This window comes from Bos javanicus, chromosome 5 (genome assembly GCF_032452875.1).
Source record: "Bos javanicus breed banteng chromosome 5, ARS-OSU_banteng_1.0, whole genome shotgun sequence".
NCBI classification, from domain to species: domain Eukaryota; kingdom Metazoa; phylum Chordata; class Mammalia; order Artiodactyla; family Bovidae; genus Bos; species Bos javanicus.
In genome coordinates this window covers 89,351,530-89,368,780 of record NC_083872.1, presented here as the reverse complement: position 1 = coordinate 89,368,780, position 17,251 = coordinate 89,351,530, and the positions used below count along the sequence as shown (strand labels likewise).

General features: G+C 36.6%; 1 protein-coding gene across 3 annotated transcripts in view; it reads right to left on the bottom strand.

Annotated features, from left to right (window-relative positions):
- The window catches only part of SLCO1A2 (solute carrier organic anion transporter family member 1A2), a 113,157-nt gene that overhangs the window by 38,281 nt on the left and 57,625 nt on the right, over positions 1-17,251 (bottom strand). For 2 of the 3 annotated variants that reach the window (XM_061417677.1, XM_061417678.1), the window contains exons 2-4: positions 14,289-14,410; positions 9,608-9,749; positions 7,479-7,611 (exon numbers count right to left, since the gene is read on the bottom strand). In XM_061417677.1, the coding sequence (XP_061273661.1) occupies positions 7,479-7,611; positions 9,608-9,749; positions 14,289-14,348 (335 nt within the window). In that variant the 5' untranslated portion in view covers positions 14,349-14,410. Of the gene's footprint in view, positions 1-7,478; positions 7,612-9,607; positions 9,750-14,288; positions 14,411-14,526; positions 14,667-17,251 lie in introns of those variants that run through there. The other variant, XM_061417679.1, reaches the window with a different exon arrangement.

Below are 17,251 nucleotides of genomic sequence, written 5' to 3'. Positions count from 1 at the left end.
GATTACCTAACATCAACCTTTTGTGATTTTTAGGTGATCATTTCCTGGAAATATTACTGTGGGATAAGGAACAAAAACTAAGAAAAATAATAGACTCTACAAAGTATAATTAGGAAAATAAAGGATTGTGGGGTGAGAGGAACAACATAATGAAACAAGTCTCCCACTTTATTTTCTCTAAGGTTGGCTCATAAGATACATATTCCCACTTTCTGAGAATTCAGACAATAATCTTTTCATGCATTCACCAATCTCCAAGAAAAACAAAACATTTGCCCATCATAATGAGAGACCTTTGAATATTCAAACACTGTGACAGTGCAGTGTAATGATGTTTTCTCTTCTCATAAGAACAAAATGGTTAATAATTATGAATGTATATCTTATATACCATAGGCAAATTATCACAAGAACATTAGGCCCTTTCCAAAAATTAAATTATTTTTTAATTAATTTTTGTTGGAGTATAGTTGATTCATAATGTTACGTTAGTTTCTGTTGTACAGCAAAGTGAATCAGTTGTACATATACATACATCTGCTACTGTGTGCAAGAATCCCTTAGAAGAAATGGAGTGGCCATCATGGTCAACAAAAGAGTCCGAAATGCAGTACTTGGATGCAGTCTCAAAAATGACAGAATGATCTCTGTTCGTTTCCAAGGCAAACCATTCAATATCACAGTAATCCAAGTCTATGCCCCGACCAGTAACACTGAAGAAGCTGAAGTTGAACAGTTCTATGAAGACCTACAAGACCTTCTAGAACTAACACCCAAAAAAGATATCCTTTTCATTATAGGGGACTGGAATACAAAAGTAGGAAGTCAAGAAACACCTGGAGTAACAGGAAATTTGGCCTTGGAGTATAAAATGAAGCAGGGCAAAGGCTAAGCGAGTTCTGCCAAGAGAACGCACTGGTCATAGCAAACACCCTCTTCCAACAATACAAGAGAAGACTCTACACATGGACATCACTAGATGGTCGACACTAAAATCAGATTGATTATATTCTTTGTAGCCAAACATGGAGAAGCTCTATACCACCAGCAAAAGTAAGACCAGGAGCCAACTATGGTTCAGATCATGAACTCTTTATTGCCAAATTCAGACTTAAATTGAAGAAAGTGGAGAAAACCACTAGACCATTCAGGTATGACCTAAATCAAATCCCTTATGATTATTCAGTGGAAATGAGAAATAGATTTAAGGGCCTAGATCTGACAGACAGAGTGCCTGATGGACGGAGGTTCGTGATATTGTACCGGAGACAGGGATCAAGACCATCCCCAGGAAAAAGAAATGCAAAAAAGCATAATGACTGTCTGCGGAGGCCTTACAAATAGCTGTGAAAAGAAGGGAAGTAAAAAGCAAAGGAGAAAAGGAAAGATATAAGCATCTGAATGCAGAGTTCCAAAGAATAGCAAGGAGAGATAAGAAAGTTTTCCTCAGTGATCAATGCAAAGAAATAGAGGAAAACAACAGAATGGGAAAGACTAGAGATCTCTTCAAGAAAATTAGAGATACCAAGGGAACATTTCATGCAAAGATGGGCTCAATAAAGGACAGAAATGGTATGGACCTAACAGAAGCAGAAGATATTAAGAAGAAAAGAAAACTTCTGTGGCAAGAAAACACAGAAGAACTATACAAAAAGATCTTCACGACGGAGATAATCATGATGGTGTGATCACTCACCTGAAGCCAGACATTCTGGAATATGAAGTCAAGTGGGACTTAGGAAGCATCACTATGAACAAAGCTAGTGGAGGTGATGGAATTCCAGTCGAGCTATCAAATTCTTAAAGATGATGCTGTGAAAGTGCTGCACTCAATATGCCAGCAAATTTGGAAAACTCAGCAGTGGTCACATGACTGGAAAAGGTCAGTTTTCATTCCAATCCCAAAGAAAGGCAATGCCAAAGAATGCTCAAACTACCACACAATTGCACTCATCTCACATGCTAGTAAAGTAATGCTCAAAATTCTCCAAGCCAGGCTTCAGCAATACATGAACCATGAACTTCCTGATGTTCAAGCTGGCTTTAGAAAAGGCAGAGGAACCAGAGATCAAATTGCCAACATCCGCTGGATCATGGAAAAAGCAAGAGAGTTCCAGAAAAACATCTATTTCTGCTTTATTGACTATGCCAAAGCCTTTGACTGTGTGGATCACAATAAACTGTGGAAAATTCTGAAAGAGATGGGAATACCAGACTCCCTAACCTGCCTCTTGAGAAACCTGTATGCAGGTCAGGAAGCAACAGTTAGAACTGCACATGGTACAACAGACTGGTTCCAAATAGAGAAAGGAGTACGTCAAGGCTGTATATCGTCATGCTGTTAATTTAACTTATATGCAGAGTACATCATGTGAAATGCTGGGCTGGAGGAAGCACAAGCTGGAATCAACATTGCTGGGAGAAATATCAATAACCTCAGATATGCAGAGGACACCACCCTTATGGCATAAAGTGAAGAGGAACTAAAAAGCCTCTTGAAGAAAGTGAAAGAGGAGAGTGAAAAAGTTGGCTTAAAGTTCAACATTCAGAAAACAAAGATCATGGCATCTGGTCCCATCACTTCATGGCAAATAGATGGAGAAACAGTGGAAACAGTGGCTAACTTTATTTTTCTGGGCTCCAAAATCACTGCAGATGGTGATTGCAGCCATGAAATTAGAAGACGTTTACTCCTTAGAAGGAAAGGTATGACCAACCTACACAGCATATTAAAAAGCAGAGACATTACTTTGTCAACAAAGGTCCATCTCCTCAAGACTATGGTTTTTCCAGTGGTCATCTATGGATGTGAGAGTTGGACTATACAGAAAGCTGAGCACCGAAGAATTGATGCTTTTGAACTCTGGTGTTGGAGAAGACACCTGAGAGTCTCTTGGACTGCAAAGAGATCCAACCAGTCCATCCTAAAGATCAGTCCTGGGTGTTCATTAGAAGGACTGATGTTGAAGCTGAAACTCCAATACTTTGGCCACCTGATGCAAAGAGCTGACTCATTTGAAGAGACTCTGATGCTGGGAAAGATTGAGGGCAGGAGGAGAAGGGGATGACAGAGGATGAGATGGTTGGATGGCATCACCAACTCAGTGGACATGGGTTTGGATGGACTCTGGGAGTTGGTGATGGACAGGGAAGCCTGGCATGCTGCAGTTCATGGGATCGCAGAGAGTCGGACATGACTGAGCGACTGAACTGAGACTGATACATATATCCACTCTTTTCTAGATTCTTTTCCCTTTTCAGTCCTTATGGAGCATTGAGTAGATTTCCCTTGCTATACAGCAAGTTCTTATAGTTATCTATTTTAAATATCATAGTGTGTATACGTCAAGATCCCCATGCCCTTTCTCTGAAAGTGAATTATAAGCTGCGATAATGGAAGAAAATATCTCCAGCTAAATCTCTCTTTGTTAGAAATTATGCTGGACTAGTTTCTATATTTCTACTAGATAAGAGAAAGCCAAAATAAATAAATAAATAAACTTACCCTTCTGAGTTCCATATGAGCTAAAGAATGTTATACTAGGAAGTCACAGATAATTCTAGTTTCTCTGCCATTGAACATAATAAAAAGGGTCAATATACCTTCCCCTTAGAACAATTGTCCAGTCATGGCCACAGAGCTCGGCTGTGAACTGTGGACAAACGCTTTTGTCTCCTCACCATGATCCCATGACACATGCCAGCTTCAGACAAAAGACTAGCACCTTTAGCAGAGGGTAGAAAGAAATATAAATAATAGCTGAATATTACTTGATGTTGTCTTGGATAGGATAGAAAATAAAAGGATAGTAAAAACTTTTTGCTTGAAAACTCCTGATCCCTTCAGAAATACCTGAGGAGATGTCATATCATTTTCATTTGTCTGATCCACAAAACTCATCAAAATAATTCATTCTAAGTCCGTTCATCCTGAAAACTTCAGCAAAATGACAGCTGATGGGTTATAAAATGGTAAAGGAAATATAATGTCACAAAGGTAAAGAGAATGGAAGATTGACAAGAAGAAAGGGAATTTGAAATTTTGACAAGAAGAGAAGATTTGGAAAATGGGAAAATCAATAAGTGGGTGGCCACTGAACTAGAAAATATAAGAAACACAGGCCTGAGGAAGTGCCTGCAGGGGAGCAACCAAACATGAGCCACACATCCTTGGAAATTTCAGAGAGGATACTAGATAAAGGTGGGAGTGGATATGATCCCAAAAATCAGAGGACTGATTTCAAATGTGTATAAAGAGTAGTTAGACCTTTATAGGCATTGTCCACCAGCCCAACAAAAATGGCCTTTGACTGCCGACAGTCAGAACAGGCACTTTGAGGATAGCTTGTTGTTGTCATTTAGTCCCTAAGTCATATAAGAGGCCACACTAAAAACTAGGGATATTAAGTAAAAGAAGAATCTATGTACTGAAGAGTGAGACTCCCACTCCCACCTGGCTGGTAGCCAAGTTGCACCATGTCTAGAGAGCAGATTGGAGAACCCCTGCCTACATTAACTGACAGGTTATGGGCAGTTCTGAGCCAGCTCTGAACCATCTAGTCCCTGTGCTGTGAAGAACACGACCAGATCGTACAAATGGACACAGAACTTCCGGTTAGTTTGTTGTTGTTATCCCTGTTTCTTAAGTATGAATAGCTAACCAAGGACCACCAGATGTATGAAGACCTATAACATAAGAACAGAGAGAAATAAAAAACTGTACACTTGAAGGAGACAGAGACAAGAAGACAAATGAAGAAAATGTAGATGGAAAAAAAACACTGCGTTCTTAAAATAAGAGCAAGATGTTTCTTAAAAAGATACCTTCAAAGAACAACCAACAATACCTTGAAATTTAAAATATGATAGCAGTGTTCTTGACTGGAGAAGCCCAGGGATGGCGGAGCCTGATGGGATGCTGTCTTTGGGGTCGCACAGAATCAGACACAACTGAAGCAACTTAGCAGCAGCAAAAGTTAGAAATGCATTCAAAGGTTTGGAAGATAAAGAAATCTCCCCTGAAAGTAACAAGAAGACAAAGAGATAGAAAATTGGAGCAAAAAGATGAGAAAACTATAGGTTAACTCAGAGTGTAACAATATTCAGGAATGAATGGAAGTTTTATAAAGAGAAGTGGAGGAGTGAAAGTTCCAGACAGAGCATGTGTACTCAGTCATGTAGCAAGAATACTGGAGTTGGTTGCCATTCCTCAGTTGGTAAAGAATCTGCCTGCAGTGCAGGAGACCCGGGTTGGACCCCTGGGTCAGGAAGATCCCCTGGAGAAGGAAATAGGGATCCACTCTTGTGTTTTTGCCTGGAAAATCCCATGGACAGAGGAGCCTGGTGGGCAGCAGACCGTGGGGTCGCAGAGTCAGACATGACCAAGCACACATACATGCTGTAGGGAAATGAAAATGGGGGGAGGGATATTATCCAAGAAACAATACAAATAATTTTTATAAATGTCCAGATTGAAGGCACCTAGAACAATAAAGGAAAAACACTTATACCAAGGTCATTATCATGAATTCAAACTTTGGAGTTTAAAGGAAAATCCCAGTAGCTCCAGAGAGAAGAAACTGGACACAGGGTTTAAAATGCTGCAGGATTCTCGAGAAAAACATTGAAAATGATGTTTTCAACATCCCTAGAGTGAAAACCTCAAACCAGGATTTTATACCAGGTAAACGGTCAACCAGGTATGGAAGGAGAATAGGAATATTTTCAGGTGTTCAAGGTCTTAAAATTGTTACATCCCTTACACACTTTCTCAGAAACCTATTAGATAATGTTTTCCACAAAAAAGAGTAAGAATGAAAAGGAAAGTGGAAGATACGATACCCAGGAAGTAAGTAACTGAATAGAAGAAAGAAGCAAAATGAGTTCCCATGGAGAACAGTGAGTGAAAATTTCAAGGAAGCAGCCATGCAGCGGGCAGGGAGAGTTCCTAGTTCAGATTGCAGATGGAATCAGTGGTGACAGGGGAAGCAGCTCAGAGACAAAAATGAAACCGTCTGATGTGTACGAGTATATTCAGAAGACATTGCCCTACTGACAGAGAATTTGGTGATGATTAGTGGGAAATGAAAATGAATCAAATATAAAATGAGGGGGATTTCCCTGTTGGCCCAGTGGTGAAGAATCCACCTTCTAATGCAGGGGATACAGATTCAGTCCCTGGTCAGGGAAGATCCCACATGCAGCAAGGCCACTAAGCCTGTGGGCCACAACTACTGAACCCACACACTGCAACTAAGACCTGAGGCAGCCAAAAGTAAACCAATGAATATTTTTTAATATACATAAAACGAGGCAATGATTTAATCTAGGAAAAATTAAAAGTGATATAAAAAAGGAAAAATAGCATGGTTCAGCTGAAATATAAAAATATTTACATAGTCACACATGGAATAGTAACTATGACTTTACAGTAGGAAGGCAATATGTTTACTATATAACACTAAAGTATCAAAAACTAAAAGGATAAACATTTACTTAGAAATATGGAAGCAAAGAGCAGAAGACCAAAACGAGTTGGGAGTGGCCACCTCTGAGGAGCAGTAACATGAGCAATGTTGAAGGGGTGGAGGACAACACTTTTTCAAAATAATTTTACTTTTTGCAACTTTGTACTCATTAATTTGGTAAAAGTTAAAATAAAAATCAACCTGAAGACTAGTCTATCTCTTGGTGACCTACAATTAAACAAAAACTATAATTGTACAGAATACCTTATAATTAAACAGAAATAACTGGGGAAAAAATTGTCCCTAGAAAGGAGTAATCCCAAATTTTTCCAGGTCCTAAGAAATTTCATCAATTTCTAACGTAATTTCACAATAAGAGAACAGACTCTGTATGATTTTAGGCCATGAAATTTTTGCACCTTGTTTTATGTCCCTGGCTATGTTCCAGTGTCTCCCAGTTTACAGTCTATGGAAATTTGAATAAAATTTGTATCCTACTATTGTGTGAAAACTGTATAAATTTAATTATGTTGAATTGGTTCACAGGGCTTTTCAGGTCTACTATATCCTTCTACTTTTCTGTATATTCATTCTATTAATTTTTGAGAGTTTGATATTGAAACTCCAACAAAAATCTCAATTTATCTACTTAAAAAATAATTGTAATATATTGTAACCTCATTCTGTATTTTCCAAGTCTCCTATAAATGTGTTATCATAGTTTGATAATTTTTAAAAATTAAAACTAAAAAAAGAATCTTCATCAGACTCAAATCCACAAAAGCACTGTCCCAAATCTCTGTTTCATAAATTGACATGTTAAATGGAAATCAGACAGCCAAGAGCATAGAAGAGGCATGAAGGACAGAATCTGCACCTACAGTTCTTTTTGCAGTTCTTATGACAGTTCTCTGTGCCTTTAGGAAGCATTATTCCTAGAAAGGAAATCCAAGCTTATTTCCTGCGGCTGAAAATTGCACCTAAAAAATCATCGGAACCTGCAATACTTACCGGCCCATGAGGAAGTGAGGTAGTGATTGTAAGAAACACCCTAGGCCCATAACCACACATCCAACACCAATCATTATTGGTCTATGCAGTTTTGTTCCAAAATAGCTCACGAATATAATCAACAAAAGATTTCCTAGAAAAAAATTGACGTGAGAAATGAATATTTCAATAATTATGAACAAAACCTGAATTAACAGCCTCACCCAATCATTAACTATCTAGCATTCATTGTATAATAAATATATCAAATACCGAATTGGTGCTAGAGGTGCATGAAGTAATAAGTGATTAAAACACAACTCCTGCCATGAAGGAGGGCTCTGTTTCACAATGTGTTTCAACAGAAGTTCTTGACCTGCAATCTATAAACCCTGAAATAGTCCATGAATAGAAATCAGGTGTTCCATGAACTTGAGTGAGAAAAATAAAATTACATCTTTATTTTCACTAACTTAACTAAATATTAGTATTTCCTTTGACAATGAAAGCAGACACAAACTACAGTAGTATTGGCAGCATGTACAATTTTGTCACCAATTATCACCAACAGAAGTTACAGGTACTTGCATATGACATTACAGTTGATACAGATGCCTCAAAATATTATTGACACCAGTGATTACTTCAAAACTAGAGTAGATATTGTTATCTAATGTGCTGGTAAAAAGTACAAAGGATAATTTAAAATTTTGATAATTTTGATAATATTTTGATAATATAATTTATTTCAATATAATTGGCTTCCTTTGTACTCTTATAATTTTTAATTTATGCAATTAAAATGTTATTCTGAGAACATTTGGCATCAGATTGCCAAAGAGGTCCTTGACACAGAAATATTAACAACCCCGGCCAATCTCTTAGTGATTCTCTGTTACCTAGAGGATAAAAGATAAGTTTTGTAGTGAGCATACAAAGCTCTCCAGTAGCTTATTTCTCACTCCTGCCCGTTTCTCCAGACTTATAATCTAGTAATTCCCGCCTGAAGCTTGGCCAGTTGATAATATCGGCCTTAACATTGCTCCACACATGAGCTACCATACTGTTTCATCCTTATGCTGCTTCTTCTAAGAGAATTCTCTTCAAACTTATCAACCCTGTTTCTTCATCTGGAAAACTTTTCCTTCAAGAGCCTACCTTCCTTAAGGGAGGTTGTGTCTCTTCTCTATGTTCCTATAGGAATTGTCATATACCTGTGTCACCAAACTTACTGCATTCAATTAAATTATTTTGCATCTATGCCCTTCATTAGACCGTGAGCTGGGTTTACACAGGACCTATGGAAGGAGTGACTTCTGGCTCCATGGCCAGGATCTGTCACACGTGTGGCGCTACATGAGGTCTGAGAGGACGGAAGACTAGGAGACAAGATCAAGCATCACTGGTTTCAGTTTCGCCTTCTCTGATCCTAATTTTTCTGTCAGATACTGATTAAAAGTATTAAAGGCAACTTTCCTCTTAAAGGAAGTAAAATCCACTATAAAACAAAATGAGTAGCATTTGTATTTTCATGCCAATTTGTTCACAGGAGAAATCTTTCTCTTCCTCATTCTTTCTCTCTGTCCTCACATCTTCCCAATCAGCCACAAATATCAGAGCCCAAGAATAGACTTTATTCTTCCCTACAGGCTGTTTCTAAAATAAAGTCAGTGAGACATAAAAACAGTTTCTTCTTCCCTCTGCACTTAGAAAAGAGAATTGTCAACCTCTCAGAAACAACAGGAGAAGAAAAATATTTGCTTTAAAAAAAATGAGTTCCCTTTTTCCCCTTGATATCTTCTAAACATGAAGATAAAGCCCTAAAAGTCATTAAATGATAGATTAAATATTAGTACTCTAAACACTCTGCTGCTCATGCTAGCTGACCAAAAGACTATTAGATTTTTTAAAATCTAACCATTAGAATAAAAAGTCCTGTGATTGGATATATGGTAATGTTTAAGTGTTATTTGGGAATAATATTTAAATGAATTCTTTCTAAACATATTCCAAAGTGAGCCAGGTTATTTAAGCCATTTTAGAAAAAGTATTCAGTCAGAGTGAATGACATAAAGCAGAAAATAAGGAAAGTAGAATTCAGACTAGATAGATAATACATACAAAGAAGCAATGCAAAAACAATTCATTACCAATCTCAAAACTTCCATTAATAAATCCAACTAGAGATGTTGGGATGTTGAATTGTCTTTCTATTTGTGTGATCATGGAATTCATATAAGATCCAGATAGTGTTTTGGATACAAATGCACATGTTATTGCCAACAGAAACATCTAGGAAGGAAAAAAGTACAAGAAAACATGAAAAACTTATTTTTAAATTGTATATTTGCCACTTGTTGATGAAATATCTTCTACCAAAATACTGATTGTTTCCAGTTCAAGTAACTCTTATGTTTGGAAGAACCTTTTATTTTTTTTATTTTTTTATTTTTTGGAAGAACCTTTTAAAGTGAACTCTTCTTGTTTTCTATGCTATGTTCTCACCTTAAAAATTCAAAGTTGAACTAATTGATTAGTGATATTTAATTTTGTAGGTCATTGGTAGCCTCATTATTTTATGGAAATGTCTTATACATACATAGAAACAAGTTATCATTCTAAATAAGACATAGCAAATGATTTAAATAGATTTTCAGCACTATAAAGCTATCATAGAATAAAAGAATACATGCATGTTAATTTTTAAAAAAGAATGTAGCATTACACAAAGGCATCATATCTGTAGCAAATTTGCTTAAGTTCTCTTTTATGCAAAGCTATATGCAATGCATACAGCATTATTTTGCTATTTACTGCCAGTTAATTTATTTAAAATAATATTTTAATTATAAACAATAACAGAAATATTTCTAAACTGAACAGATACTTTCTAAGATAAACAAATATGAATACAATATTCCACATATTGAATCATGTTTCCTATGTATTGGTATAACTTTAGACAGCTGTCAGGCTGACACAATCCATAACAAAAATCAAGGACAAATTAACAGATAGAATCATTGTGATCAGCAGGAACGAGAATGGTTAAAATAGGAAAGGCTAACATTTTGATAGTTTTATTAAATCAGAAGGAAAAAGATTTAGATCTTAGAAAGGGATTTGAAAAAGGAGCATTGTATACTGGGGTAATCATAAGTTAGGTAGATTAATTACTGCTTCAAAATCAACAAATTATGGATAAATAGATTTATATCAACCTGAATGGTGGTCTCCAATCTAATACCAGGGGCTTTTTCCTTGACCTCCTTAAAAATATTTCCTGATGACATTTCCATCCTGAAAGACCATTCAATTCACTCTCCAGCTAGTACACTCACACACTGAAATCCTTACCCCTCCAATTTCTCAATCTTGAACCAACCCCATAATTTATACACTCCCTTCAAGAGAGGGCTCCAACTCAGCCATGTGCTCCTCTTGATCAGAAAATGATCTCAACATCTTCACCTTCAAATTTACCTCTCCCTGCCCCTCTAAGTTTCCTCCCTCTTTTAAAAGGATGGATCACTCCCCCTATATCAGAGAATTTCTCCATCCATGTTCTGGAACCCATTCTTTCCATTACTGAAGTCCTAATTCATCAATTACTAACCCCCTCCTCTAATTTCAACCTCATGCTCTTTACTACCTCCCTGTCTACTAACTTATAAATATATGCAAGATATTTCTGTCCTAAAAATCTTCCTTCTGCCCTGGTGGTTGCTCCAGCTACTATCAAGCTGTTTGGAAGAACAGTCTAGATTCATTGCCTACACTAACCTTCCACTCACCCTTCAGTCTACTACAGTCTAGCCCCGCCTGAAGCCACTCTGTAAAAGGTCATTAACAACTTCCTGATTGCCACATCCAATAGATACTTCTTGGTCCTCAGCTAACTTGATGTCTCAGAGTCATTTAGCATCATCAATCTCTCTTTTCTTCCTGAAATTTCCTCTCCCAATGCATATTTATGTCTCTGCCTACCTGCTAGACTCTGTATGCAGTCATGTTTCTCTGGCCAACTTCCTCAGGCATTTGTCTCATACCCTCTAGTTTTCGCCTGATATCTTCTTTCTAGTAAATCTCATATTCCTATAGCTTTAACTACCACCCAGATGCTGAAATCTCTCAAATGGATACAGTTCAGCTTAGACAATTGCAATCATTTTTTTTGTCTCTTCTACTCTCTCACTTCCAATCTCCCTTCTACCTGCCACCACCACTAACTTGGCGCATGATAACTATTCATCAAATTAATGAATAAAATTCATAATTAGTATGTGATTCCACTTCCTGAAGCTTTTCAGTGGCTTCCCATTAACAAAAACCCTTACTTTTTACATGACAAACAAAGCCTCATCTATATCTTATTATCTTCTCCTGCCCCTTGTCCCCAAGCATAATATTCTATTTATAGTTCTTTTAATTCACCATGCTACTTTAAATCTCAGTGACTTTTACAGGTGGTCCTCCACTTGTAGTGTTTTATTCACTTTGTGCATCTGATAAATGTATGCTCAATATTTAAAATTCACTATACCATTATTTCTATTGTGGAGTCTTCCTTGTCTTTCTACTTCCCAGGTATCCTCCTTATCTTCCCACTTTGCTGTGTTCCTGCCTGTATTACAGCCCTCAGCACAGTGCAGTTTATTTTTTTTAAGGGACATTATTTTTTTATTGGCCATGCCACATGGCACATGGGATCTTAGCCCCTGCAATGGAAGCCAGAGTCCTAACCACTCAACTTCCAGGGAATTTCCCACAGTACACTTTATTTATGTGTTTGGATGCCTATAGCCTCCTACTTCACTATCCTGCGAGCATCTCAATGAGAGGAGCCATATATTATTTACCTTTAAATCTTCAGTCTCACAAACAATAGTTGCTCAGTGCAATTTATTGAATAAATGACAGAATCGGTATTCAAAAACATCTTGAAAAAGTAGTCAGATCTGAAAGTAAGCTGTCTATAGATGAAATTCAATACGATTAACTACATCTAAGCCAAAAGTTACCTGCACAAATTAATTTGGGGAAATCTGAATATAAATATATGTGGGAAAGACTTGGGAAATTTAAATATCAAGCTCAATATAAGTCAAAATGAATATTGTCATATGACTGACTAGAGAGCATAGTTATATCTCTAGCTATTTATCCTTTTATATTAAATCCTATTTATAAAAACCATGTCTGGCATCTTCCTGTAAATCTTTGCAGAGTACACTGTAAATAACTTTCACATGATTTTATAATTCAGATTTTGTATTTAAAAACAAGCAAAGCCAACCAAGCACAGTACAAATCATGTTTGAAAGAATAATTTCTTTTATTTAACATTTTAAGAAAGGAAACTAGATAAATCATGATCCCACTTTTCTTTTCCTGAAACATCTAGGTAGGCTGTCTAACTAGTGGCTATTCCTACTCGTGTCTAGTACAAAATAACCTTGATATTTATAAAGCTAGTCCTATCAGCTTTTTAATAATGCCCCAGCCTTTGAAGCAAACTTGTTGAAGAGAGTCCTTTATTACTTTCTAAAAATGCTTGCTTAATGAGCGTATTTCTAAGGTCAGAGAATCAGAGAAACCCAGATGATTTATTAAGCAACTGTCTTTTACCTGATAAACTTGTGCTTGCAATATTTGGCTGTCATATTCAGATAATATCTAATCCTGCCAAACTCCAACGTTACAAAAAATTAAAAGCCAATTGTTAATATATAATTTTTTACTTTTATCCACAAATGCTATTAATAATAACTAGTATTTATTGACTGTTTACAATATTCCAGTCATTGTTTGGAGCATGTAAAAAGAAAAAAAATTCTATGAGATAAGAGTAAATTATCATTATCTCTTTCAGAGGAGAAAACTGGACCACAAAGAGGTTAAGCAACCTATCCAAGGGCACATAGCAAACCAGCAGTTGAACTCAGCACAAATCTAGGAAGCCTGGTCCTCAGTCTTTATTTTTAAACCCTCGGTTTTAGGAGATGGACATCAGAATTAAGGAATAATTTAAAGGGATTTTTTAAATACATAATTAATGTAGCATTTCAGGCAAAAGTAGCTTTCTAACTCTACATCATGATTCTCAACTTTCCTGTACATTTGTAGATTTTTCCTACACACATATAAAGAGAAAACAAACTTTCGATAGGAAGAAAATTGGTGGCAGTGTAATAGTTTGATAACCACTTGTAGGCAGTAGCTGTAGAATCAGGACAAGTATCCAGATCTTCTGGTTTAAAATAAATTCAAATTTTGCTTGAAAGCAAAATGGTTTTATGGCTATGCAAAAAGAATTTCTCTGAAGTAGTTAAGAATACCCAAAGCTAGCAAAATGGGCATTTTTCTTACAGAGGATGACTGGTATGCTGCCAAAGCTTGAAGCAAACATTTGTTTTAGTGGGTCATTGTGAAGTCATCACTGAATACAGATTAACAAAGCTTTTCTGTCCAATGTACCATTTTCCAGGAGAGATCTCCATACTCCTCTCACCAGAAGGGTGAACTTTAAATAGGCCTTTGATCCAGGAAAGTAAATGGTACTGTTTTATGTGTGCTTGAAAATGTTTAAGATCCTGTCTCCCATTTAAATCCTTTAAAGCTATTCTGATTAAATTTCCTAGAATCAATAATCCTATTTAGACACACTCTCAGTTACAAACCAATTTCATTAAAGCAAGAAATTATCAATATATCAGGTAGTATGATGTTATTATCAGATCACTGCATGAAGATATAAACAACTTTACAAGATCTAGGTTTAAAAAGAAAATACAGTACATATACATATATCCACACAAAGCAAGTCCATACCTTCAACTTGGAAAGACATCTTATTCTATGAGTTTCGATTCTTTCCTCAGTTTCTCCCATGTTGTTCTTCTGAATAGTCCAAGATATTTATGTTCTAAATCTTGATATTTCTTAATTCTAGTCTTTTAAGAAGACAAAAATCTATTAAATTACTGACAAAGTCATAAAGGGTCGTTCTTCTGAAGAAAACACTGAATCTGAATAACAGAATCAAGAATCCATTGTGTAACAAAAATACCTAGGAAGCTTCTGATTCAGATCCAGAAAGTAATGACGTTAGAGAAGATTTAGCTGTTAGTTTTCCATTGAAAAAGTTACATCAAATCACTTTAGTTACTCTTTAGTGAGATTAAAGATTAGAATAATTTGTTATGGTCTCCTTGCAAAATAATAACCACGTGGTTAAAACAAAACTTTTCACTTCTTCAGCCAAAATAAATAAAACCAAAATGAGCTCCCTGGACTTACATGAAAATGCTGCTTTTAGGAACACATGGACTTTGATTTGTGTTTGTGCTAAGTATCTGGTTTAGCAAGCCTACAAAGGCTCAGAAATCTCATTTGGCCAGGCTCCCTCTTCAAGTTCTTTGGATTCCAAGATTTCCCTAAAGTCTCAAGAAGGGAAATGCTTTCTGGGGCACTGCTGATTCACAGAAACCTGGGGAGACATGGAATTTTAATCATGGAAATAGCCTAAGTAAAAACAACAAATAATTCTTTGATCTGGAAAGGAATCCTACAGCTGCCAGTTAAGAAGTGAGGTCTAGGAGAAGACCAAACAAAGGTGGCGATCTATATTTATACATATATAATAAATACAGATATATGCATGTCTAAGTATATATATGTAATATATAGATACACGCTTTTATATGTAAAATAAAAAGATGGCCATGTCTTTTAAATTCTACTAATGCGTTGTCAAAGATTTTGCCTATTTCCTTTCTTGAAACCAGGGCAATATTTTCTACCAAAACCTAACTATTTCACTCTGACAATATTTATTCTAGTAAATTTACTTCAAGTTGTCAGATGCTATCGTAACAGTATCCCCAGGATTAATTGATTAAAATCCTCTGAAACATCCATTTAACAATATCCAGACTGGCCCTTATTTTTAAAAACCTGAATCTAATTCCCTACACACATTAAGGCAATAGCCACTGAAAAATTATATATGAATTTAATTCTTTTTAGTCCTTCTTTTATGAACACAACAAATATGTATCAAAAGTCTACTCTATGCCAGTCATTGTGCTAAGCATAGGATTCCAGCTGTAAACAGGACAGATAAACTGCCCTAAAGACAATAAATATATATCACTAGAGAAGAATAAGGTTCTGTGGAAGGTACTTGGACGCAGATCCCAAGGAACTTATATATTTATCAGGAAAGGTAAAGCTCTTCAATAAAACATATTGGAATAGAACTGGACAGTGTGTGATCAAATACAAATGGTTTGGTATGTAAGTGGTGAACAAATTCAAAGGTCATAAGTGAAAACTCTTAGAGATCACCCTTAGCAATTCTGAATGACAATACAAATGAACTCACACTAAAATCCCTCCCATAAAATTCCAAATCACCTTAAGTACAGTGCAAGTACATGACATTAGTTTTAGATAAACCCATAGACAGGGATGATTTATCAGAAGACTGGGAACTCCTCTTCTTTGGTCTTCATCTATGGGCATGCAATGCAGGAGATGCAAGAGACTCAGGTTCTATCCTGGACTGGGAAGATCCCCCGGAGAAGGAAATGGCAACCCAGTCACTCCAGTATCCTTGCCTGGAGAATCCCATGGACAGAGGAGACTGGCGGCCTACAGTCCAAGGGGTCGCAAAGAGTCAGACTGAGCGACTGAGCATACACAGTCTTTATCTGGTTTTATCATAAACTTCTTACCTCATTTTTTCCTCATGTTTTCCTTCTCATACATTTTAAATCCCTCTATCCTATGCTTTTTTCCCTTTTTTCCCCATTCTTGCTTGCTTATATTTCAATGTATGAGAGTTCAATATAACCACCCAAACAAACAATAAGAGGGAGAGAACTTATTCCTCTTGGCATCAAAGTTGTACTCATGCATCTTGGCGGCTAAAATCATGACTATTCTAAATGCCCATTTTCCCCATATTGCTACAGAGGCATAGAAGTTGGAGTTGGTAAGAGAAAATCACTACCCTGGGGAATTCTGTGTTTCCTTATATGTACTGTGATACTGTGCAGGTTTTATCAGCATGCCTCAAGGATTTGTTACAAAATGTGTTTCCAGCCTTGAAAGAAGTTTTTAAACAATTGTCTTAACTGGGACAAAATGCAGTGTTTAAAGCTAAGGATTTGGAAAGAATTAAACGTGATTCAATTAGCACTAGTGTTAACCCTCAGTCGTGTCCGACTCTCTGAGATCTCATGGACTATAGCCCACCAGGCTCCTCTGTCCGTGGAATTCTCCAGGCAAGAATACTGGAGTGGGTAGCCGTTCCCTTCTTCAGGGGATCTTCCCAACCCAAGGATCAAACCCATGTCTCCTGCATTGCCAGGCAGATTCTTTACCATCTTAGCCACCAGAGAAGCCCTCAAGTAGCACTAAACTTTTCCAAATTTGCCAACTTATACAAAAGTGAAAACATCTTAGCTTTTCAGACGCTTTGGAAAAATTTTAGTGGAAATAAATAAATAAATACATTCTATTCTTCTAACTTAACAAAATTAATTAATGTCACCGTCACTGCTGAGCACTTTGGCCCTAAATCACAGACTACACATGTTTTTTCCTTCATATCCTCAAGACCAGACTAGGGCCAGCCTTATGAAGAGTTCCCTTTTGTCATCACAGCTCTGTTTACACGGTGATTTCTGCTCCTAGGACTGCAGCATCACTGACCCAATCCTCATCAATCATCACTGCTGATGGAAATGCCTTGCTGCAGTTTTATTAAGTAGAGAATCAGTTTATTT